The sequence below is a fragment of the Drosophila erecta genome, unplaced genomic scaffold (genome assembly GCF_003286155.1).
Source record: "Drosophila erecta strain 14021-0224.00,06,07 unplaced genomic scaffold, DereRS2 tig00000246-arrow-arrow-pilon, whole genome shotgun sequence".
Lineage (NCBI taxonomy): Eukaryota > Metazoa > Arthropoda > Insecta > Diptera > Drosophilidae > Drosophila > Drosophila erecta.
Window position 1 is genome coordinate 1,167,154 of NW_020825214.1, and position 27,818 is coordinate 1,194,971.

The following is a 27,818-nucleotide window of genomic DNA, read 5'->3' on the forward strand; positions in this document are numbered from 1 at the left end:
GGCAAAAACACGGTCAAAATTGATGAGGAATTCAGTAAGGCATTTGAAACTTGGAAAACACTGCTTTGTAACGACCCAATCCTCCAATATCCGGATTTTAACAAACCTTTTATACTTACCACAGACGCTAGTAATTTCGCCATCGGGGCAGTCCTGTCCCAAGGCACTCTTAATCAGGACAAACCTGTATCTTTCGCTAGCAGAACGCTATCCGATACAGAAACAAATTATTCCACGGTAGAAAAAGAAATGTTAGCCATAATCTGGTCCATAAAACATTTTCGCCCCTATTTATACGGACAAAAATTCAAAATAGTTACGGACCATAGACCACTCACTTGGCTAATGAATTTCAAAGAACCAAACTCAAAACTGGTTCGATGGAAACTGCAATTATTAGAATACGACTACGAGGTGATTTACAAAAAAGGATCTCGAAACGTAGTGGCAGACGCTCTTAGCCGTGTAACTGGGGAAGTCAATACTAACTCCGTGCTTTCCCCCACAAACAGTGTTACTCCTGACACAATTTTTATTTCCAATAAACCATTAAATGAATTTAACTTACAAATCGTTTTTAAAATCGCAACACAGTCAGAGAAACTGACTTCTATGCCTTTCAAAAATAAATTGAGAAGAACGATTTCAGAAACAAATTACGACAAAAAAAAGTATGGCCTATATCTTAAAACAAATTTTAAAACCCAACAAAACTTGTGCCATTTTCGCATCAGACGAAATATTTAAAATCATAGAAGAAGCCTTAAGAGAATACTTTCTACCTACCGAATTATATAAGGTTATTAGATGCAATATCTTATTAAGGGATATAACCGACCCGAACGAGCAGGAATTAGAAATTCGTAAATACCATCTGGCAAGCAACCATAGGGGAATTGATGAAACAGTAGCTCACTTGAGAAGATCGATATATTTTCCTTTACTAAAAACCAAAGTGACCCATATAATTAATGATTGTGACGTCTGTCAGAAACTCAAATACGATCGACAGCCACAAAGACTAGAATTTTTAGAAACTGAAACCCCATCACACCCTATGCAAATTATACACATCGACATTTATACCATTAACGGAAAAACTATTTTAAGTATCATTGACAAATTTTCAAAATTCGCTTCAGGCTATACAATTCCAACCAGGGACAGTCTGAACATAGTCAAGTCAATGAGAAATTTTCTGTCGACTTTTGGTATTCCAAAGAAACTCATTTGCGATCAAGGTTCAGAATTTTCTAATAAGCTCTTTAAAGATTTTTGCGCACAATACAACATTATAGTACACTTCACTTCGTTCCAACAATCGTCGAGTAACTCTCCAGTGGAACGACTTCATTCGTCCCTAACGGAGATTTACAGAATAATCTTAAACAAAAGAAAGACAGAAAAACTTTCGTGCGAACACTTCGAAACTCTTCACTTCGAAACTCTAACAACTTATAATAACTCCATTCACTCGGCGACGAATTACAGCCCATTCGAAATATTCCACGGTAGAACCCATCTATTTAATCAGGAGGTTAGCCCAAATAATGAACATGATTATCTCCAAAAGCTTAACGAATTTCGTAGTGTTATCTACCCCGAATTAAAAGAAAGTATTGAGAATAAAATGAAAGAAAGAATTGCTAAAAGCAACGAAAGTAGAAACTCACCAATAGCTCTCGAGCAGGGTAATACAGTGTTCAGGAAAGAAAATTGGAGAAATAAGCTAACACCTCGATTTTCAAAACACACAGTTAGAGAGGATAAAGGCCTAACCTTTATTTCACACAAAAACCAAAAGATACACAAATCTAAAATTAAAAAAAGAACCAAATAGTAATCTCAGTCATATTTTACAGATTTTGCTGCATAAATGCACAACTTATAAAAATTCAAACACTGGAGGAACATGACAAAATCGCAAAAATAGACCTAGGAGACGCAAGGGTCATTCAATCTTATAAACACTTACTGCATAAAATTGATACGAAAAGCCTTCTAGAAAACACTAGGAATTTTGAAACAGCAGTCAATAGCCTAGAGCAAGTAACATTTTCAAATGAAATCATAGACGGTTTGAGAGCTAAAGTAGAGCAACTAAAAATAAAAATAAATGCTCTATTACCAAAAAATAGAGAAAAAAGAGGTTTAATTAACGGTCTTGGTAGCATTATTAAAGTCGTTACGGGAAATATGGACGCAAAAGACGCCCAATCTATTGACAATAAGTTTTACACTGTTAAAGAAAACGAAAATCAAATTACTGAACAAATGAATAAACAAACAATATTTAATAAGGAAGCAATCATAAGATTTGAGAACATAACAAATCATATTAACAAAGAACAAACAATTATTAATGATTTTATAAAAAATTATAATAACAATATATATAAAACACTAAATGATGAACATAAGGAAATACATTTGCTCCAATACATTACAAGAATTAATTTCAATATAGATATTTTACAAAAACCATATAAACAACATAGCAGAAAGCATGTTACTGACTAAACTAAATATTATTCCCAAATTTATTCTATCTGAAAAGGAAATTAAATCAATAAATGAGTTCATATCAAATCAAAATGTAATAGTAAAATCTGACGAACATCTATATAGATTGTTAGCTTTAGAAACCTATATTAATAATGCGTACATTATATTCAATGTTAAGATACCTATATTTTACACACAAACGTATTCACTTACACACATTGTTCCTTTACCATGGAACAAAACAAAGTTCTTAATTGTACCCAATTATATTCTACACAACGCAAATAATCAAACCTTATGTCTAGAAGAAAAATGTCCAAAAATACATGAGACATATATATGTGAGAATGCACAAACAAATTTAGCTCAGACCCACTGCCTCAAAGGCATATTCAATAACCAAACGGCAACATGCGACGTCATGGACGTCGGTCAACAAGAAATCATCAAAGAAGTGGAACAGCGGCACATCTTTATTTTTAACACAGTACACACCAACGTCACATCCTCATGCCAGGAACCCTTTTCCGTCAACGGGTCAGTAATTTTAACATATAACAATTGTACGATCAAAATCAACGGATTAACTTATGATGATACAACAATGGAGTTCGACCAAGAAACGGAACTCTCCGTAAAGTCGTTTAAGCAGATGAATATTAACAACACTTTTGAAGACATAAACCTGTACAAACTCCATCTACAATCTTTATCAAGCCGAGATGACATCATCGTTATGAAGACCTCAACAACCAACCATCTCTTCACAATCTATTTACTGTTTGCATTTTTGACAATTTGCACAATACTGACCCTGATGTTTAAAAGAAGAAGCACCTTTATTACCCCGGTGGAAATTCCGTTAAACTACGTGCCGGCCATCCCATCCATGTGGCCGTCACTTCATTCCAGGGGGGGAGGAGTTACCGATACCGCATTACAGAGTATATACGATTCGGTACCACCCGCCAAGCCGCCGAGACAGAGTTCATTGCTCACATAAACAATGGAATGTGCTACTATGTTGCAAATGCCGACCAAGCACTTTGACAGGATGTCAGTTGCGACAGTTCTCATAAGCAAAACTAGAACTGCCGCATCAACACTTTATTGGGTACATGTTGAGAACGAAACACAAATCTTGTAAACATTTTGTAGCTTAGCTTTAATTTCTAAAATAAAGAAAGAGTTAGTTCCATTTTGGACACAACCAAAAACACTTCGGCTTTGGCTTGTTATTAATCTGACTTTTGGGAAAACATTGGCTGGCATCCATACTGTGACTTGGGACCTTTTGAGCTAACCGGAAATCTACAAACTACACCTAGCCTAGGAAAGGTTTGGTAACTCGTGCGGGGAGAGCCACCAAAAAAAGTGGCTGCATAGTGAAAACCAATATATGACCTTTACGCATCTTATTATTCTAGTGTCTGTGGTAAAATGGTATGCTATATTAATTGAAAAGTATGTATCATAATTTCTCAGCTTTGCTGACCCGGAAAAGTATATTAAATATCAGTCCAGACTTTTCCTAATTGTCTTGCCATTTTGAGCACACGCGCTTTTACGCCCACTGCAAAAAGCTGTGACGACCAAAATTTTAAAAATGTATGGTTTTTTTTATTTGAAAATTATAAAATTTCTCCCTAGCACTCCCACTAGCTGAGTAACTATATCGTTTCTGATCGGTCCTACTAAAGCTATTAAATAGATTAAAATATTTCTTGATTTTGAACATTTAAAAAAACAACAATGATACAACTAATTTTGCTTATATCATTTTCCGTATAACATAACATTCCGTGGAAACTATAGGAAATGTTTTTACGATGCGATCCGATTCTTGATTTTGAACATTTAAAAAAACAACAATGATACAACTAATTTTGCTTATATAATTTTCCGTATAACATAATATTCCGTGGAAACTGTAGGAAATGTTTTTACGATGCGATCCGATCAGTTGGGTATATTGGGTATAGTTGGGTATATTTACTGCTTGCATTAGAAACAAACATGTAAATTATGTAATTCCTATTGTCCCGGGATACTCTTAGTGGATGGCCTCGGCAGATAGAGCGTACGCAGATGATTAGTCCCGTGTTCCTGGAGTTTTCTAGGATGGAGTATTCTTACGTAGATTATGATGGAGGGCGTGACTGTGCCCCCTTTGCTGGGCACTGACCTTCTAGCTCAGTGTGAACAATATATATTATATTAAATGATTTTACTGCAAGTTGCCGGAGTTGCTTGTTCTTTATTTCTAAAGGGCTCGCTTAAGACTGAATACAGAGGAATGGAAAATTACGAATAAGCCCTAGCTCCAATGCATCACGCTATAGCATTTCTGCAGCGCAATGCGGTACCCCGGATACGGAGTGCCAGACATCCGCTGCTGGTCGTTCTTGGCGCAGAGCGCTGAACTTTATTTAGGCGCGTCAGCATTCTATATGGATCTACTTAGTTACTAGGGTATTGGTTGTTAACTTTTACATCGCTGCATTAGATACTAAAATCAGAACTAAAATACCCTTTACAAGAGTATACAAACAAATAAATTATGTGTCTTTCATTTCTTGTAATAATTTCAGGTTGCATGGATCAAATCTGATTCAAAGGCCATACTTGGTATACACACCCACATGGTCTCATTAAATCCACGATTATCTGTAACACATAACGGCCACAATACCTGGAAACTCCATATATCTCGTGTACAGATAAACGATTCCGGGAGTTATATGTGCCAAGTAAATACAGATCCTATGAAGAGCCTTGTAAGTGCATCAAACCATTATAAAACGTAACAAAAACAGTATTCAAGCAAATAAAATCACCTCTCAAAGACACATTCAAATTCAATTATTTTTTTGTATTCAAAATATTTATTATTAATTTTTTATATAAAATGGTTTTTGATTCATATGCTGACCTGAAGTTCCCCAATGTCGGGTATTGAAAAAGTCTTGCTAACAAATCATTGTGATCAAACAAATGGTCATACAATTTGTAATTTACTCCCACTGCCTTCTTATAGCTCCAATTTTCTAAATGTTGGCTTTCATAGTTCTTCTTCTTTCTATTCTTTTCTATTTTCTTTTTTTTTTTTTTAGTTTTTTTTTTGCCGTTTGATTGGGGTGTAATCGAATGATAAAAGCAAATTTTTATTTACCGTCTATATATGGTAATCGCCTTCGCACACACTCGTGGTTCCAAAAATTAAACTTTAAAAATTAATTATTAAACATTTTAATTTATCTAATGCCTTTCATTATCTTTGTTTTGCAGTCTGGATATTTAGATGTTGTTGTACCTCCTGATATTTTAAACCATCCAGAACATAATCCAGAGGAAGGTGTCTGTCAAGAGGGTGGGAGTATTGCACTTATATGCAGTGTAACAGGCGTTCCAAGACCTAAAGTTTTGTGGCGGCGTGAGGAAGGAAAGGAAATAATTCTACGCACGGAAAGCAGAGATAAAACAGGTTAATATGCTAAGATCCATGTGAAAAGCAAGAAGAATTGCTCCAGTAGAATGCGTCGACTATTACATACTTGTTGCATTGTATTTTAATTTAAAAAGAAATATTCTGGTTCCCACAGAATTTAATTAGAGAATCCGGTGTAAAAATTATATTGATATACGTAGGACGTATACACAGATTCATATCTAAGCGATTTCTCTGGTAACTCGAGCACTCCAAGCTATCATGACACAATTTGTTGTATATGATATCTACACCAATTATTCTCAGATCTATATTGAAATCGAATTTATTAAAATATTGTATTTCGATTTGATGTTTATAAAAAATAATGACGGCTAGTTTCGACGAGCCGAAACTTATATACCCTTTCATTAGAGTAAAATTAAAGAGTAATACACATATACTTGTACATATACACATACACATCCACATACCACTACACATGCACATACACATACACATAGGCGGGAAATGTTTGAAGACGAAATGAATGTGAATCACGTTGGTGCTCCCGGAAAAACTCAAAAATTTCCGCGCCGAGCCAGCGGGGATGCGCCAGGGGTTGCGGCCTATATCAGCGACACCGTCCAGAGCACTTACCCGTTGAGGACAAGATCTCCGGAGTTCCATAGACCTCCGCCGGCTCCGATCTCCAAGGCCATGAGATAGGCCAGGGTGAGAGAATTATTCGGAGCATTCCCTTCTCTTTTCTCTTACATCCCCTTTCTTTTTGTGCAACGTGAGATCCAATGTCACGCTAGCTGATCACTAAGCCAGTTGATTACCCAGTGTTGGAAAAGGACCGATATACGGAAAATAGCACAAACTAGCTCGGGCTAGTAATTTTAGGTGTTAGAGGTCAAGGAGCAGACCAACTCCACCGCTCACGCGGTACACCTAATTCAAGGGCACTGGCGACCGAGCTGGAGCGGTATAATTTCCACCGGTGAAGAACCCTTGCCCATTTCACACCCTCACACTGAAATTCACGGAGCGTCTGACCTAAATGAGCGGCTGCGTGGTCTGCGTCTGTGCCACAATGGCCGGCAGTAAGCTAAACCTGGCAGTAGGTATAAACTGCAAAACAAACCTGGTAGTTCGTATAAAATGCTTCTTTAAGTAATGTCGATTAATAACATTACTACTCCAGATGGCAACAAATTAGTTGGAAATCCACCCGTAGACAACTCCACGGCAGGGACAGGGATTCTGGAGTCCCCAAATCCCATTCTAAACAAACCTGGCGAAGTGGTGGTGAGCTTGGCCGCCTCGACAGTGAAAGCAACAAGCGAACTAAAAGAAGGAATGGACAAGGCGGGGGCTTTCCTAGCAGGAAAATCTTGCGTTCGCCGATCTTGCCAAGGACACCTGCTCCACTACAGGCGGGTCCAACCTGGCGGGTCCAACCTTGATAGACGGTAGATAGGCAGGACACGCAAAAGCGGGCTCGGACCCCGGGCAGCCCCTCCGGCTCGAGCCGAAAAACACCCCCAAAAAGGACGAAGGCCGATAGGCAGGTCCTGTGTGCCCCTGGACCAGCTTATAATCCTGACCAACGTCAATCAGGTGCGTCACATTAACGTCCAGATGAAAGCGATGTTCGCCAATATGAAGGCTCTCCAGTAGGACGCCAGCAGGGAGCTGGAAATGGAGAACAAACGAGGCAACGCAACAACAATTGCCCTACCGGATGCCCCAAGTGCGGGGGTAAAAAAGCGAAAGCCGTGGACAAACTGCAGCAGACCAGCCCCAGCCCAAAAAGAGACAGCATCGCACAAACGGACGTTCCCTACCCCTCGAATGCCACGAAGCAGTACACTAGCAACCCAAGGGCAGACCAAGTACCACAGAGGAAGAAGCCGAGGGAGAAGAGAGCGAGCCCTCTAAAGCGGCAGGCGAAGACAGCAGAGCAAACCACGGCACAGCAAGCTGAAATCCAGAGCAGTGGCAAGCCAGAAACATGGACGAAAGAGGCGACGAAGAAAACACGCTTGTCGCGGAGACCCGACGCAGTGATAGTGGAAGCGAAAGGCAAGACCTACAGCGACGTCTTGGCTTTGGTCACGAGGCGAAGGGACGGTCAACTGGAGGAGCTGCGAAAGACACAAGGTTCGCTGCACAGCGAGCGGCAACCTATTGTTCGAGCTCAACAGGGATGGCGACAGAAGTGCATCGCTGATGAAGAAAGCAGTGAAAGCAGTGTTACCCAACGGCAGGGATACCCAAACGGCAACAGTAGGCCTGCCGTGTAGCGAGGCGCAAGCGGTCCTGGCCAAGGGAAAGGTGGAATGGACGGTCTGCAGAGTCAAATAGAGCGAATCTAGACCTAGGTGCTTCAAGTGCCTGGACTTCGGCCACTTTGTGGTGCGATGCAAGAGCCCTGCAAATCTCAGCGACTGCTGTCTCAAGTGCGGACAAACCGGTCATAAGATAGCTAGCTGCACACAGGAGGCCACATGCTTCATATGCATAAGTGCCATGATAGCTAGCTATATCATTATAATATTAGTTTGGCAAATATCCGCCTTTTTGTCTTTTGAATACAATACAATACATACAATACTATACATAATTTGAAAGGTCTTGACATAACCTACAAAACGACGCTATGCATGATTAGTTTGGATATTGCGTTCAACAGTTATAGACGTGTAAGCATGGAGTTCACTAACGCCGAAATTCGCGCTATTTTAAAGTTTTCCTTCGTTAAAGGCAAATCCGCTAGAGAAACGTTCCGTGAGATTAATGGTGTTTTGGGGGATGGTACTCTATCACTTGGAACCGCGGAGGAATGGTTTCGACGATTCAGAGCCGGTGAAAACGACACCATGGATAAGCCAGCCGACGGAAGACCTGTGACGACAAATACCGATCAAATCATGGAATACATCGAGTTAGACCGGCATGTGGCATCTCGTGACATCGTCCAGGAGATGGGAGTTAGTCAGCAAACCATTTTAAACCATCTGCAGAAGGCTGGATACGAAAAAAAGCTTGATGTTTGGGTGCCGCATGATTTGACGCAAAAAAACCTTCTGGACCGAATCAACGCCTGCGATATGCTGCTGAAACGGAACGAACTCGACCCATTCTTGAAGCGGATGGTGACTGGCGACGAAAAATGGATCACATACGACAATATCAAGCGAAAACGGTCGTGGTCGAAGGCCGGTGAATCGTCCCAAACAGTGGCCAAGCCGGGACGGCCAGGAAGGTTTTGCTGTGTGTTTGGTGGGATTGGAAGGGAATCATCCACTATGAGCTGCTCCCATAGGGCCAGACGCTTAATTCTACCATCGACTGCGAACAACTGGACCGCTTGAAGCAGGCGATCGACCAGAAGCGTCCAGAATTGGCCAACAGGAAGGGTGTAGTGTTCCACCAGGACAACGCCAGACCACACACTTCGTTGATGACTCGTCAGAAGCTTCGGGAGCTCGGATGGGAGGTTTTATCGCATCCACCATATAGCCCGGACATAGCGCCAAGTGATTACCACCTGTTCCTGTCCATGGCGAATGCCCTTGGTGGTGTAAAGTTGAACTCAAAAGAGGCTTGTGAAAAGTGGCTGTCCGAGTTCTTCGCAAATAAGGAGGGGGGCTTCTACGAGGGAGGTATTATGAAGTTGCCGTCTAGATGGAAACAGATTATCGAACAAAACGGCGCATATTTGAACTAAATCCGATCACTGTAACACTTTTTATAAAGCATTGAATAAAGAGCAAAAAAGGGGAAGGGAGATATTTGCCAAACTATTAAATCATCTAGGCTCATTATTAACATGTACAAAAATTGAGCGTGCAGCGACGAAACTATAACTGAACCGAAAGATTTTATAAGCAAAAATTCACTAAAGGAAAAAATTAAGAAGGAAAAGCGGAAGTTTAGAAGGACAGAGAAAAAACGAAATTTTTGTGGAGCCACAGATGTTGTGCTTACATAACGCCCGCCCTACCTACGATCAGCAGCCGCTAGAGCAGGGCTCTGGTGAACCCATTTGATTCTTACGACCGTGGAATCATCTGGTGAGTTCAAGCGAAAGAATCACTATGATTTCGTAATTATACAATTTTAATAAGATAAATTAAGTCTTAACATATTGGAACTTCTTCTTACGATTTTTTTCACTTAGGAAGAGAGGATTACTAAGGCAGAGCCTTCGCTCTATTTATGATCTATTTATTTATCTATTTATGATTCGCTATTAACAATAGATTAAATATAAACCAATAGAGTAGGAAATAATAATCAGTTTGTAAATTTTCGGGTTAAGTTGCAATTAATATTACATTATATTTAATAGTTATAAATACATAGAGCATTTGTCTGTTAGTCTAATCAATCTTAGACTTAGAATTAATAAATTTGTTCGTATAATATGTACTTTGTTTTGCATAACTAAAACTTTACTTTTTGATCCTTTTTCTTAATATTATCATTCTGTGTTCATCGCATACTGTGTTTTCTAGTTAGATTTAGTTTATTTTTTACTTTCAGATATGATTATTCTTTTAGTTATGATTACTTCGGATTTTGTCGGTTTTTCTGGCCTTAGGAAAGGTCGAAAAAAATAAATGCATCCTGATTTGAATTATTTTTAATTTCCTTTAGCTTTTAATAGGCTCATATGCGTTGTAGGTCGATTTAATTGAAAGGCCAATAGCATGTTTATTTTTTGGTTTGTTGTAACTCACAGTGAAAATTATCCAACGTCGAAGGATCGATCTTCCGATCGAAGGCTGTAAGAAAATGCGACTCAAATTCGCTATGGGTTAATCAAATAAATAGTGTTCACAACTTGTAGCCAGCTTAATATCTTCTTTAGAGCTGTTTCAACTTAAAACCGAATCATTTCATGAGCGCTTAGATATTTATGAAATTTTTTCCAAGCTGCTAGATCATTTCTTCATATAATTTCTTAATTTTCGAAAACATCTCAACTTACAATTAATTAATTTCACAAAGCTTTTTCCTCGCTGTGTCTATATAACCCTGCGTTAGCAACTTGGCACTCGCCGAAATAGTGGAACTTGCGGCCTTTTATAAACATGGTGCGTAGCTCGCATACTATAGTTTCTCGACTCTATTTCGAGAGATCACCACTTTTACGGTCCTGGCCTGCTGCACGGATATCCCTGGAGGACTACACTCGCACTATTTATTTTGACACTCTGGCTAGATTTGGCAAGAAAGACGCTGTCAGAATCACGACAGAAAATCTAAACATTTTGTGGCAGAAATCGAGAATACATATTTTCTTTCGAGGAACACTATGTCGCCGGTTTTTATTATTTTAAGCCCGCACTCGACCAAAATACGTGTGAACGCTTCAAAGCTTTACAAGGAAAGAACGTGCCCAGAAACCGGGTGTGGTGCAGTGAAGTTGGCTGCGGTGCTAAAGCGGAATTTAATATTGTGACACTGCTATTCACTATCGATTAACGTCGAAACAGGTGCATATGGAGTGTATCGCTTTGGCAACACCCTATTCCCACCTATAATTAAAGTGCCCACTTTAGAGCAGAAATTTATGTAAGGGTCAAAACGCTTCAGGCCCAAAATTTATTTCGCGGCTTTTCAGTCGCCAGCACAAATGGTACGTTCTTTTTGCAAAGCCTCGTTAAGTGGCGTGATTTTTCTGAAAAATTTTGAATGAATCTTCTATAATAATTACAGAAGGCAACTAAATCATCCATATAATAATAAATTATATATCCATATAATATCCGTATAATAAAGCTTGCGAAGGTTGTAAGCCTGTGAATGCAAGTGTCATCATTCTTTCGAATGTTTTTGGTGCAATTTTTAAAGCAAATGGTAGTCGCCTATATCGGTATGCACCTGTTGAAGTTCAGAATGATGTTATAATTCGATTTCGTCTAATTCGATTTGATGGAATCCAAAAATCAGGCCTAGGCTCGAGAAATATTTTTCTAATTGATCAAGAATATCTTTTATTCTTGGAAGAGTGACTTTATCTGCTAGCAAATATTTGACGATAATTGACTTCTAGTCTCCATTGCTTTTCTGACGAATAAGGCAGTCATTTCTTGGGTACCAAGAAGCGTGGGCTATTATATTCAGATATACATAGATCGCTCGACAATGACTTATGACTTCAGATCTTGCACGTAAAATTCATTTATTTTCATGTAGGAATGTTTATATTCCTGAAATTATTCGGTCTTACTGTGAACCAATCTTCCTGGTCATGGAATTCCAAAATACAATTGTATGTCTTTATAAAATCCAAACCAATTACACCATCTTCTGGTATAGGAAAATTGTCGAGTACGACATGAAATTCATATGGTAGTGCTGCATTTGCAACGCACATATCTACATTGATAGTACCTAGGGACTGTATTGTCCCTTGCCCTATGCCTGTTATGTATGTTAGTAACTTTCCGAGAATTTAAATGATTTAATTTATTATTTCTGTACTTTAGCAGTGAAATATCTGCACCTGCATCTATTACCACAGTTACCGATGAATTAGAGGACGCGGCGATAACCAAAAGAAAAATAGTGGAACTGGTTCCTATAGAGGCAACCGCCACGATAACCACCTTGGCCTCTTTGTTGTTATAGTTATAATAATAATAATATATAATACCAATATATAATAATAATATATATAGTAACAAATGTACCATTGAACCACTTGACAAATACATACACACACAGCCACATAGTACTTATGTACCACAGTACCACTAACCACACACACGCACAATATCAAACTGAATAGCAACACATAAGTCAGACCCCAAATTCTTGGTGACAATAACAACTTCGGCAGCGTTAACATAAGCAATTGGCTTATAGACATAAACATCCGCCGATACTGAATTTGTTATTCCCACTAAGCAACCAAATTGCTAACGCAGCACCAATCCCTTGCCTGGTAATTTTCCATGTGCAACTCTCTTAAAAGAGCGTAGTCCACTTAACCATAGAAGAGACCCACTTGTGCTCCATATAAGCAAATTTAGCCAAGGGTTTGCTAAGCCTTCAACTCGCACTCCAGCTTTAAATTTAATTCATCCAGCTTACCATTAAGACGTCAATTGTCTCCGATGCAAAGCTGTATTTTTGCCTTAAAAAGAAAATTATAATTTTTTCAAAACTTGTAACCGCGAACTCGTTTTTATATATAATATATTTAATTTCAAATATTGATTGACTGTGCGGGTGATATTATTCCACCCTAGTGTGTTACTTGGACACTGTCGCAAAGATAGATGGACTTACAATTTATATTCTATTGTGTGCATTTCGTTCCACTTTTGCATATGTCTGGACACTGTCGTTTCACTTGAACTTGAATTCTCTGCACTAGCCCCACAGCCGTATCGGGCCTTCTTATCGCTGCCCCGACACCCGATACAGCAGCGCATGCATTGCTGTAGCAATTTTTTGCATTTTATATATCTCTTTGTCTTTGCTGTTACGATTTGTTTGTCATTTATATATTTGTTTGGCTTAGCGGATGCAAGCTCCCCGCAAGCCCCTCACCTTATCGTTGCTGGCCGAACCTACGGCTTCGCTGAACGGGCCCTCGGCCAATGTTATTAGACGCCGAGTCAGCCCCCTGGACCCCTCGCCGTACTAGTGCTCCCTATGGGCAAGACGGCTTGAGTGTTATATACTCAGCTCCTCATGAGCAATACATTCCGACAGTATAGGAATTCGAAACCGTACGCTAGCGACTTAGAGTCCGAAGGCGACAATTCTACAGAAAACTCTGTATGTAAAAGTATCCCAGCTAACGCATTTATTTCATATAAAATGTCTCTCGAAGCAGAACAAACTCTCATAAGGGCACCCTCAGACAGGGAAGCCTGACACTCCTTCAGTATTATGACGAGGTTGAGAAAAAACTCACCTTGCTTACCAACAAGGCAACCATGTCCTACGAAGCGTCGGCAGCAGCGATTCTATGTGAAAGTTCCGGGATGACGCTTTGAGAGTTTTCGTCTCGGGACCCAGGCGCAACCTCACGGATGTGCTATTTGCGGCAAAGCCGAAAGACATGCCGTCAGCACTCGCCTTGGCACAAGAAGTGGAAATCTGGCCGCTCGCTCCCGCCTAAAAGGCAAAGGGTCAATCATGTGGCCCAGGCCACAAGGACAAGGCTTATGCCACCGCAGCTTCCAGTGCAGCGGTTAAAGTCGACGATGATGCCATCCTCGAGTATGACTCGGATGCCATTAATTTTTTAGGGGTAAGTCCCTGCTACCCGTCATCAGACGAAGAGTAGCGGGGATCGACATGAAACTGCTGGTTGACACGGGCGCGTCAAAAAATTTCATCCGACCATTTAAGGGGTTGAAAGGCGTCCGCCCGGTGGAGTCCCCATTTGCAATCCATTCGATTCATGGTGTGACTACAATCACGAAAAAATGTTTTGTGTCTATTTTTAACCTTAAACCTTTTTCTTACTACCAGATTTGACCTCCTTCGACGCGATCGTTGGCCTAGACCTGTTAAAACAGGCCGACGCGTCGCTTTGCCTAGCTTCCGGCCAGTTCAAAAGGGGCCTCGAAGCAGAGCAAATTGACCTTCATACTTGCCCCGATGTCAATTTTACCAACGTTGATTGCTCGGACGCACCGCTTTTAACCAAGGGTGCATTTTTGAAAATGCTCGGGAATAGGAAAAAAGCTTTTGCTGATCCTAATGAGGCTCTTCCTTACAATACGTCGGTGGTAGCAACCATCCGGACGATTGACGAGGAGCCCATTTATGCCAAGTTATACCCATATCCCATGGGAGCAGCTGACTTCGTCAACGGCGAAATTCAGGAACTGCTAAAAAATGGCATAATCCAAAAGTCGAAGTCCCCCTACAATAACCCAATATGGGTCTTAGACAAAAAGGGCACCGACGAGGCGGGCAACAAAAAAATGCGTTTGGTACTGGACTTCCGCAAACTGAACGAAAGGACAGTACCAGACAGATACCCCATGCCAAATATCTCAATGGTTTTGGGGAATCTCGGCAAGGCCAGGTACTTCACGACACTCGATCTGAAGTCTGGCTATCACCAAATCACGCTCGCCGAACGCGACCGTGAGAAAACGTCATTCTCAGTGAACGGAGGGAAGTATGAGTTCCGAAGATTGCCATTCGGACTCAGGAATGCTGCAAGCATCTTCCAGAGGACAATTGACGATATTCTGCGAGAGCAGATTGGCAAGTTCTGCTACGTTTACGTCGATGACGTCATCATCTTTTCAGAAAATGAAAATGCCCATGTCAAGCACGTAGATTGGGTTCTGAAGAGCCTGTACGATGCTAACATGAGAATATCGACAGAAAAGTCACGTTTCTTTAAGAAAAGCGTGAGCTTCCTGGGGTTTATCGTCACCAACAAGGGCGCGGCGACTGACCCAGAAAATGTTAAGGCCATAGAGAGAGGATTACTACGCTACCAATAAAAGGGAGCTGTTAGCCATAGTCTGGGCGCTAGCCAAATTGCGACACTAACTTTATGCAGTCAAAGAAATAAACATCTTTACCGACCACCAACCCTTGAGGTTTGCGGTATCGGAATCCAATCCGAACGCCAAGATCAAGAGGTGGAAAGCACACATCGATGAGTCCGGCGCACGAATATTTTACAAGCCCGGAAAAAATAACATCGTTGCAGATGCACTTTCCAGGCAACAACTCAACGTTGTTGATGGCCAAGAACCACAGTCGTGTGCGGCCACAATCCACAGCGAACTTTCGCTCAAATACACTATCGAGTCAACGGACAAGCCCGTGAATTGCATTCAGAACCAGATAATATTAGAAGAGGCGCGCTCCCCTTGGAAACGCACTTTTATATTATTTGGGAATAAGAGGCGACACTTGATCAATTTCTCGAGCAAAACAACTTTGCTAGAGAACCCCGCTAACGTCATTATCCCTAACGGTGTAAACGTCTTCCACTGTGATCTTCACACGTTGGCGCTAATCCAGGACGATGTGGAGCGACAATTTCCAGCCATGAGATTCTGGCATTGCGAAAATAGGGTCACCGACATTTTCGCGGTCCAGGAGAGAAAAGAAATCCTCACCGTCGAGCACAACAGAGCTCACAGGTCGACCCAAGAAAACGTGAAGCAGGTACTCTCTGAATACTGCTTCCCGAAAATGATCAAATTGGCGAGCGAAATAGCAGCCAATTGAAAAACTTGCGCCAAAGCGAAGTACGACAGGCATCCAAAGAAACAGGAGCTCGTAGAAACTCCAATCCCGGGCCATGTAGGAGAAATTTTACACATCGATATTTTCTCTACGGATAAGAAATACTTCCTCACCTGCGTGGACAAGTTTTCGAAATTCGCCATGGTTCAGCCGATTCCATCTAGAGCCATAAAGGATCTAAAACCACCCCTGCTACAGTTAATGAATCCCCAAAGCCAAAGCCATCTACTGCGACAATGAACCATCATTGAAATCGCAAACAATAGTGGCTATGCTGGAGAACCATTTCGGCGTCAGCATCTCGAATGCACCGCCCCTACATAGCGTATGCTTTTACTCTGTCTTCTGGCAGTGACATCGGCCTATATTAGTGATTATTCCCAAGCAAATTATATTCCCGTCATCGACGGTCAAGTCTTGGTCTGGGAGGAATATGCCTACGTTAGGCACTCAGCTAATCTCTCTGAGTATAGGCGACTAGTTGATGAAACTGAAAGCATGCTCGATATGTTCCCCCAGTCCCACATGAGAAAGCTTCTGAGCATTGATATCGCTCATCTCCGTGATATGCTTAACTCGTTGAGCGTCCATCAACGAGTTGCCAGGAGCTTAGACTTCTTGGGAACTGCGTTAAAGGTTGTCGCTGGGACCCCTGACGCCGAATATTTGGAAAAGATAAAGTTCACAGAAGCACGACTAGTTGATGCGCACAATAGTCAGATCGAAATTAATACTAGAACACAAGTTCGCATTAACGAACTCACAACCACCGTCAATCAAATCTTGAAATTTTCTAAAAAAGCGCAAGTTGATTCAGGCCACCTATTCGAGATTTTATTAACTCGTAATAGGATTATTGTTATGGAACTACAGAATTTGATGCTAACTATCGCACTCGCCAAAATTAACGTAGTCTGCCAAACATCTTGGATCACGCAGATCTGGAGCAAGTTTGGGTCGAGGAGCCCACCGACACCCCCATAAGGGAAATTTTGTCCGTTGCGTCTGTTAAAGCTTACAATCTCCTAACATATTGCATTTCATAATTAAGTTCCCCAAGATTGATATGGCCTGCAACAAAATCACTATCCTCCCGGTGGCACACCACGATACGGTGTTAAGGTTAGAGGATAATGTGGTGGCGGAGTGTAACGGAAAAATCCGCACCGTGAAGAACTGCTCCATGTCACCCGGGGCAACGTTCTGTCAGTTATCTTCGGTGAGCTCGTGCGCCCAAGAACTCCACACTGGAGTAGTGGCCCATTGCGATACACAGCAGAGCAATCTTCATCCGATCACCTATGTCGACGAAGGAATTATCGTAATCAACGATAGACCAGCACTTGTGCGCGTGGATAATGGAACGACCATCCACATTAGAGGCACGCACCTGATAACATTTACTGAGAGTGCTATGGTCAATGAGACCCTATTTGTAAATCATGACATGGTCCAGAAAAGGGCACCAGGAGTAGCTAACTCCCCTGTTCTTAACATCACTATGAAACACGAGATCCTGAGTCTCCCATATCTTCACCGCTTGAGTGAACGAAATTTGGAGCAAATCAGGAAATTCGAGGAAGACATCGACGGATACCGACTGAGCCAGATAGCGCTAATTGCAGGAGCAATTTTCTGCGCTCTTATCTGTGTCGGCCTAACCTACCAGCAAGCCACAAGGGCCAAAAGATCCGCGGCCCAACTGAAGGAAGTCCTAACCCAAATAGGGTCGGCCGAGGGCGGCCTTAATCTTGAGGGGGGGAGTAGTTAACTAAGTTAACCGGACTTATTGTCCGTACTCCAGCACCGGTCAAATTGCTGATCAAGCATTTGGCCGGAAGCTCTCACATAGCCGGCAGAAGCTCTGCGCATTGGCAGAGGCCGCTATGAAGCTTTTCCTTTGTTAGCTCTTAAGCAGTTCGTTTTGAATATCAAAAAAGAGAACAAGCTTGAAAACCTACTCCGGCCTCCGTCGTTATTTTTTATAACTCACCCCAACTATCTGAGTCTCTAGGCCAGTAGTTAAAGGAAGACAGTCATCTTCCCAACCTAATCGACATTACTCTTCAAGAGAAGACACCACCCACCCGTTACCATACGAGGGGCTGCGGATTATCCACGGCCAACCGGCTAAACATCAGTGACTGCGGCGAGGGATCCCCCTGCAGCCACCACTTATAATAATTTGCATGTGAATCTAAGCACCATACCCTGCTTCACTTGAGAAACTTGGCCTCCCCTTCGTCACAAGAAGGATCACAGCTGGAAGAAACGCTTGCTTATAACTCACACAATACTGACGAACCCTATGTATAGCCTGGAACGCCTGCCGCGCTTTTTCCTCAGGATCTTAGTAAGGATGTTCCTAATAGTCACTTCCACCGTACTAGTGAAACTCCGTTTAGGAACCTTTGTTCCTTGTCGTGCTCTTCTCGACTCTGGATCTCAACTGCACCTTATAACATCCCGATTCACAAATCAGCTTCAACTTAGGAATTCGAAATCATATGCTTGTGTGACCGGAATAGTCGATTCTAGTTTTTTGACAGATGGTTCGTCTGTAAATATTTCAATGCGATCCCGAACGTCTACCGAACTACTCTACCGACATCAATGCTGCTATTGCCTACAATATAATCGAATATTAGCCCTGCGAAAACATTGAGCTGGAACATACCCCAAAAACATTTCCACCGTTCTCAACGCATTAACTTACTGATTTACAGAATCGGTTAGGCTGGGTTGTTTCTGGAGGTTGCTGCCGCTCGGATGTCATGGACCCCTTCGTTGACCAAGATGGCCTTCGTCAGCTAGAGAAGTTTTCGTTGGATTTCGGTCACTGAACCCAATCATCGTACCGAAGGATCATACAGCAGCCGGATCGACCATAGCCAAATCTTCGTACAGTACAAAATTTATCTCTACGGCACATCAGCTGTTCGATTATCTTTCGTTATCTATGTTCGTCTCTCCCGCGCTCTATCAAAGCTCGTCTCTCTCGCGCTTGCACATTTGGCTTAGCGATCTACTATTCGTCCTGCATTAAGTCAACAATCGCTTTCGTAACTTATGCATATGCGCATCGATTCAAAATCTCGTTTGAACAAACAAATAAACCATAATAATTCGAAATTGGCATAAATTAACTCGTCTTTCATTTCTCAGAAAATAGCTAAAAAAAAAAATTATAAAATCGAGATCATATAAAGCTGTTTAAAGCTTTAACTTTAATTAAATCGCTGTTGCTGCCGAGTGCGTTGGCTGGACAACATTTTGTGTCTGCAATATTTAACAAGATTAAAGACAGTGAACATTAGATTTAATACCGTTGGTTACGCAAAATTGAATATATATAAGAAGTTATTCTTGTGCGCGTATATAGCCGAATAACAGATGCTGCTGCTAATTTTCTTTGCTCATCTTCCCGATAGAACCGAATTTCGAGTCGCTGCTTCTGCCGGTTGCTGACTCACTGTCCAGCAATCGCTCAAGTGGTTAAACTCCATAGACAGCCCCACGGACCGGATAGCTCGATGGGCCCTGGAATTACAACAATTCCAATATGACGTTAATTATCGACGCAGGACACAAAATTTGGCCGCCGACGCGCCAACTCCTCGCCACTCAGATCTCCAGGTGTTCCTTGATTCATTCAGCAAGTGGGTTGAGTGGGCAAGTGGGTCATCCCCATCACAATTCACGAGCCCAGGGTTCCAGACCTTCTGCAAGTCCATTGGAATGAAATTGCAGCATACTGCGCCATTTGCGGCCCGTCAAAATCCCAGGGAACGGGCCAACCGAATAATAAAGAAAACGCACCAATTCTTGGTGACGACCAACTATCACGAAAATCTCGCTCGCTATCAACAGCAGCGTCTCACAAAATCCTGTTCGCCTTCCTTGTCCAAGGACGGGAGCCACGCCTGCCCAACGCACTCTAAGACGAGGTTATGCCAGAACGAGGTACAGTGTTGATCCCGCCGGAGGAGAAGAGCCAGCAGATGAACTGCATCATTCAGATTGCCCGCGACAATGCTGAATGCGCCACGGCCGAGGAAGGCCAATCTCAAACGACAGGAGTGGAGACAAGCACTGGGCTCTTCTGTTCTAGTGAGCCGGCACGCCCTATCCAACGCCGCCGAAGGATTCGCTGCAAAGCTGGCCGCAAAATGCGATGGACCCTATCGGTTAGTGAAATTCCTTTCGCCGAACATTGTCAGCCTACAGGATACCAATAGCCGCCGTCGCGGCCTCCCCCATATCATCCAGAAGGTAAAAACAATTCAAGCGAATGAAAAAAATAAAATTTTAGTAAAATATATAAATTGAAATGACAATTAATTGACAATGCTTGCAATAGAATATGGATTTGGCAAAATTTACCGGCCACCAAAAATGAAATAAAAAAAAAATTTAATAAAGCATTTAAATGTTTGCCTCAGAATAGGCCCATTCAGCAAGCTACTGCAATTAATGATATAACAGTAGAACCCTTATTAAAGAGGGAAATTAAAAAAAAAAAAAAAAACGGCTTACCAAATTTCTAATAAAACTCGGTATATATTTAATAATTATAAAAGAAAATAGAAACATGTCATATACAAATGACGAAACACTAGAAAGGGAACTGCTATTTATACTGCGATCGTTACAAATATTGATCCAATTTCACGCGTTTATAATCGTGAGGGAATTTGATATCGACAAGTTCGAATTAGCGACAAGCTCTCTCTCTCAAAAAATCAGCTAGGATAATATCTATCTATGGACCACAAATATATTCTTATTTCGCCTGCACCGCCGATTTATGACTTATTAAACGATATAAATGGATTTGCAGACAATAATAAAGGAACTAAAAGAGACTAATCGACATTCAATAAGTCATATAAATGTCTCAGCCAAAATAGGCAAGTTCAGCAAGGCACTATAAATAGGCATGCCTTCATATTTCTTCATATTGGTAGAATGCTTCACGGAAGCACGCCAATTATTGCACAATAATAAAGAGTCACTAGATAGAACTAATCTAACACAGGCAGCAAAGCTTTTAAATAGGCTTCGCGAAAATCTCATCATCTCAGCTCATCAGTTCCAACAATTTTTGATATTCCAATAACTATCGAGGTAGAATAAACTGAAGAAGAATTAAAAGAAAAAATAACACGATCTAACAATACCAGCGGTAATAGAGTTGTTAGAAGCATAAGAAGAATATTCTGAAACAGACTTGAACACTAGTACCACTGAATAAAAATCAGTCACAATGACAGTGTTGCAATGTCCAGGGAAAATGTACAACAAACAACTTACAACATTATATATTATATATTATTTATATATATATAATAACGAGTTCGCGGTTGTAAGTTTTGAAAAATATATAAGTTTTTATTTCAAGATAAAAATACAACTTTGAATCGGAGTCAATTCACGTCTTAATGGTATAGCGGATGAATTAGAACTAACTCTGGAGTGTGAGTTGAACGCTTAGCAAACCATTGGTCGACTTTGTTTATATGAGCTTGAAGGCTCTCCTCTTTATTCAAATGCGTTGCGCTCTTTAAGAGAGTTGCGCATGGAAAATTACCAGGATTTGTGCTGCGTAAGCTATTTGGTTGCTTGGTGGGAATAACGAATTTCGGCATCGGCGGATGTTTATGTCTATGAATCAATTGTTTATGTTAACGCGGCCGAAATTGTTATTGTCGCCAAGAGCTTGGGATCTGACTTATGTGTTGGGGTAAATGGATTGGGTGGGTGTGATCAAGTGGTACATATGTACTGTGTGTGTGTGGTGTGTGTGTGTGACAAAGTGTTATACTATGGTACATATGCTACTATATATATATATATATATATAAACTAAACGACGATTTGCAAATCAGTTTTGTAACAATTCCAACGTTGTAGTATAGTTGTCATCCGATATTTCAATTGAGCGAATGGTTTTCAACGCAATGTCTCTCAGACATGATCGAAGATGCTGAAGCTTTTTTATGTTTATGGGGTCAGGATGGCTATCTATTATCGTCGTAAACATAGAATAAAAATCCAGCCAGTTAGCCTAGCCTCCAGCGAATTTTGGTAGCTCAAGAGATGGCAGCGACGGTGCCTTATTCCGAAGTAAATCGCACGGAGAAATGCGGTCAGCAAAGGTTGAGTGTACATGGATCTTTGAGGCGCGCTTTGAAATCTCCCCACGAACTTAGGATTAAAGCGTTATGTTCTCACACCATCAAATTTCTCACGCAGATTACTTTCAATTTCGTCAAAATTCAGTTCTTCGCGCTCGTTGAGCTCATCGATCAGCTCCAACCTCACATGCAGGACACAATCGTCAAACGAAGTTAGCACAGAGGTTGACAAAAAAATATTGTTGCACTCGACAACAACAGCGATATAATTAAGTTTAGAGCTTTGAACAGCTTTGTATGATTTGCAATGTACTGTTTATGCCCAAATTTTGAGCTAATAATATTTATATTTTTTACGAAATGAAAAGACGATTTTTATTTTGCTACTTCAAGCAAAGATTTCGTTTTGATTATTAGAGCGAAATTTTGCATCGATGCGCGCATACAATGGTTTCGAATGTAAGAGTTATCAACATCTTCATTGCAGAACGAACAGAACAATGATTATTATGTTGTAATACGCAATGCATTGGGAGTCAAAACCAAAATGTTTGTACTTCAGGACAGAAATTACATGATAATCGCGTTTTTTGATTTTGTGTTTTATAAAGTATGAAATTTTAAACCGTTTCGTATAGTAAAGGCTTTTGATTGTGCACGCAACACACAATGAAACTTATCCATTTAGCTATTATAATAAACTGAGTTTATTTCATTAAAATTTGTCTTTCATAGGATGCTGGAGTTCAGTATATTATTATATTAGTATATTATATTATTATATTATTATATCAGTATATTATATAAATACACTTGGTATATTACATTTTTAATACTGAGTAAAAGGAAAAGATATCTGTGCTGATATCTCTTCCTAATCGACAGCTGTACAACTATCTCATTCATATTGAACTACATATTGTGAAATATATGTAGAAATCTCTTTTAATTTATAGCCGCTCTAGTATAAAATAATTTCCAATTTAACAAAAATGGTGTATACTTTTCTTTGTTTATCTTCAAGCATAACATAATATAGTTATATTATACAGGAATTCATAGAGATCGTCACTGAACCGATGTGATTGGATTGAACCGACGATGATTGGTTATAAGAAAATGGAAAAATTGTTTGTGATTTGAATATTTTAGGTATTTTTTTTTAAAGACCTACGGTCACACCTCCCGCCCCACTGACCAAGGGGCTTTGTCATGTATCGATTCGCGACAAGATAATCGCGATATAGGAATCAGCAAAGGAACGAGGCAATATATAAATATTAGAAAGATCTAATTATGTGTCAAAAAAATTAGTATAGATCTTAAGAGCGTCAGAGAGTCAGGACTAGAGATAAAAGGATAAAGTCTATTATTGTCAGGACATAGGGGTCCAATGTAGGGGTACAATCATTTAAAATTAGGGGTAAGTAATTGTTAGTGAATCTATAACAGAGAACTTTAGCCCCATAACCAAGTCGGGACTATCAACTTCACCACGAATCAGATTACAAAAATACTGTTCCAAGCATCGTTCTACGGTTAGCTAGGGAAGGTAAATTAATTAACATTTGGACTAAGGCGGTAATATGAGGTTTGCATGCCAATTTAGGCGCCGTCTGACAAACAGTAAGAATTGATTCAATGCGGTCCGAGTAAACTCCGTATTGTGGATTCCATACTCAAGAATTTAGGTTTATGGTCCAGAAGAACACCAAGTTCGTCAAATCCTGTTATTCTAGCCAAAGAGCACCCACTTAGAGGGTAAGTCGTTTGTCTTGGGTTGACAAGTAAATTTCAAAAAGCTCAAGGATAGCCGACAATAGCTTGCATCCAATTTATTACCTTTGTTTATGGAGAGGGATCACAAAAGACTTCTCCCATATATGCGGGAACTGTAAAGGTTCCAGAGATAAGATAAGCAGTTTCAGTAGAGTCTTGCACAAGGACTTCCATCGGGAGGTGGCGAATATATAGGCTTAGCACGCTGAGAATTGTAATTCAGTGAGCTTGTGTTCAAAGTGGGACTATTTAATTTGACTCTGATACCGCGAAAGAGTAAGGCGCTTTAAAATGAAGTAACGTAGAATATGTTGTTTAAAAAAACTGGGCAAATAGATCGGCTATGACCTGTTCCGATGGTACAGTAAAAACGAGGACGAGTAAAAATCTATTTTGCGCTTAGTGACAACGAAATTATAAAACAGGGAATTCGTTTGGTTGACTTCTGTGATTTTTCTTTTATTACGATACCTGTGTCGATTGTTACCTAAAAAGTTGCATGATATGGATCTTTAGATTGAGATCCAATAATCGACCAAGAGACCAATTACAGCTTTACGCATATGAATTGTACGTTTCGGGACTCATCAAAAAATACCTCCTCTGACGTGCGGGTAGACATAACCTTAATTGAGCCTCCACCTCCCCGCCTGGAAGAACGATCGTACATTGTGTACATACCAGGGAAATTCTGAGTTAAGTATTTCCTTCTTTAACCCAGTCTCTGTAAATACAATGATATAGGAAAGGCTATCAGAATACCATTTAATTAGCTTGCTACGCAAGCCTCTTGCATTTTAATAGCAGATAGTGAGACTAGATGATAGTTTTTTGAAGAAGAAGATGAGACACTGGATAATTCCCACGGGCCATATTTATATTTTTGATCTAAGCTTCAGACTCTTTCACCACCATACAAAATCACCAGAACATATGTTCGAAAATAGCTTAATTGGAACAGTTATCTTGAAAGATGAAATGTCCCTAGCGGAAGAAAATTTACTTGCTTACACTTTTGTGTCATCGGATTTTGTTATGTCTTGTACATAAGACAATACATCAGATGATGTTTTATCAGGGGAACGCCGAGAAAATTTGTTTCTTTAGTAAAACCATCGTGAGGGGTTTTGGCACTGCAGATTGTGTTTCTGAAGGGCCAAATTGCGCCGGTTATCCGGACTCAATATTCATTTGTGGTGGTAAACTAATCGGAAAACGTGGAATTACTGGTTAAGAAACCAGTGCAGACAAATCAGAATCTCCAGCAATCCCAAATTGGACTCCCTCCGCAACGGATTGATCGGATTGCTCCGAATCTTTTTAGCTGCCGATCTTAGCAACATTTGAAGATTTGTTGCAATCGACAATTGATTAGCTGTGGAGTCCTGTTGTTCACTTGCCGGAGGCTGAGGGGCGTTCCCCTTAGGCAGCCTACTACCAGCGGCTCTCTTGCGCTTTGGCGATTGCTCCAATAGCTGAAGGCTATTAAACTGCGGATTAAGCGCGGAAAGGAGATCATCAGCTCGGCGAAAGCTATCTAAAGCCACGTAAAAGCTGCTGATCAGTCCTTTCAAGTCATCTTTAGTTTGGCGCATTAACATTACATCTCGTTCGTAACTCATAGGCAAGCATCACAATAGTATCTTAGCTTTGGGCCATTAGCTAGGTCATCACTTGTTCGGCTGCTTAAACCACCGCACTTAGTGTGCTCCATTTTATCACACAGCAAACATCATTACGCGTTTATTACATTACGGCATTTGTTGTGGAAGCTGACAACATAGTCTCACAGTTTTTTTTCATTCAGACTACTGTTCAAAGACACAAAATCAAAACCTGCAAGCGAGCTGTTAAATGTACTGCAAGATCGCACTTGGCACGCTTAGAACTTTGGTTATTTCGTGGAAGAGCGAGAGAGCGGGTGGACAGTGCAGCTTATGTGTATACAACAACAACACCAAACAGTATTACTTACCAAAGATAGAGTCAACACAACACAAAGACAAAAAAAACAAAAGGTTTAATTATTTTGTTTGAAATAGGCACAAATCAAATGAGATTCATTTGGGAAGCTAACGGAGTTTTAATAATTATGTATACAAAATATTATTTTTAAAGAATTAAAATGAAAGGATTTATTAAAAAAAACACCGATGGTTTTTGGCAGAAGCGAAAATAAATTCGGAGCGCAGAAAAAAACATACCGTTATAAGTCAGAAGACAATCTTAGCGGAGAAAATTGAGGCCGAGGCGTCCAAAATAATAGTCGAGGTCAAGGATTCTATAGAGGTTACCAAAACCATAATAATAATAATAACGGCAATAGAAGCGTTCGAAATATACAATCGGGAAACATTCAGAGCCCCTTGAGCGAAACTCAACAGTAAATATACATAGAATTAATCTCAGCATCAATATTTTTGTTCGATTTATAAAGATGAATACCAATTTAACGGTAACTATTCTAATAAATAAAGGTGCAGACATTTCTCTGCTAAACTGTAGAGACAATAACCTCAATAACATAAATTAAAGCAATACAACAAATATATCAAAAATAGGGCAAGGGACAATTTAGTCTCTAGTTACTATGGTGCTGCCAACGCAGCAATACCATATAAATTTTATGTAGTGCCTGATAATTTTCCTATACCAGGTGATGGTATAATCGGCTTGAGCTTCATAACAAACATTTTTTTTGGAATTCCGTAAAGATTGGTTTACATTAAGGCTCAATCAGGAATATAAACTTTCCTATAATTCACTCAATATATATTATAATAAAATAATTTGCCAGCTAGATCAGAAGTGATTCAAAAAAATGATCCTGACCAATGCCGAGTCAATATGGACATGTGCGCCTGTTCATCCGTCTGTCCCTATGTATAAGCATCGAGAACTCAGGAAAGCTAGAAAGTTGACATTAAGCATACAGACTCCAAATCCATAGACGCCTTTGACCCATGCTACCAAACTCTCTGTAACGTCCACAAACCGCCAAAAACTGTCACTCCCACACTTTACAAAAATGTGATATTTTTTCATTTTTTTATATACACCCAAAACTGTCACGCCCAAACTATTGGAATATTAAAATATTATGTATGGAATATTATGTTCCCAATTTGTACCAACAGTCGGGGAAAATCTTAAGCTTTAAACAGCTTTGTATGCTCTTTGTATGTACTATATATTGTTTATGCACAACTCACGTCAGGTTCCCCAAATGTTAAGCTAATACTATTGTTAATTAGCTATTTTTTAGGAAATGAAAAGTCGATTTATATTTATGGAATTTGAACGATGAAATTTTGCTTTGATTGCTTGAGCGAATTTTGTTATCGATGCATGGGTTACGGTGTAACGAACAACTGTAAGCTGTTGGTATAGCCTACGCTAAACCCGCATCAATTTCAGTCATATCAATACAAATTAAAATTTTATGCGTGCAAACAGGCAACAAGCCTATATCAGTCGACACTAGTGGTAGGAATGCAATAGATTAGAAGGAGAGATAGGGAATTTCTCTCAGTGCACACCACAGGATGTCAGTGGGGGTGATAGTTGCCCACCCTGCCATGGCCAACGCAATTCCACAAAATTATTAATTTGGCACCTTTTATGAAATTGGTCTACGACAGTTTTTGGGTTAGCATGGAGTTAAAAATTGGTGCTTCTAATCAAACATTATAAATGAATTTTATTCAATA

General features: G+C 40.2%; 1 protein-coding gene across 1 annotated transcript in view; it reads left to right on the forward strand.

Annotated features, from left to right (window-relative positions):
* Window positions 1–27,818, forward strand: part of LOC26526371 (lachesin) — a 182,502-nt gene that overhangs the window by 84,697 nt on the left and 69,987 nt on the right. Inside the window, exons 4-5 of the mRNA XM_015157306.2 lie at window positions 5,097–5,282; window positions 5,794–5,989. Of these exons, the coding sequence (XP_015012792.2) occupies window positions 5,097–5,282; window positions 5,794–5,989 (382 nt within the window). The remainder of the gene's footprint in view (window positions 1–5,096; window positions 5,283–5,793; window positions 5,990–27,818) is intronic.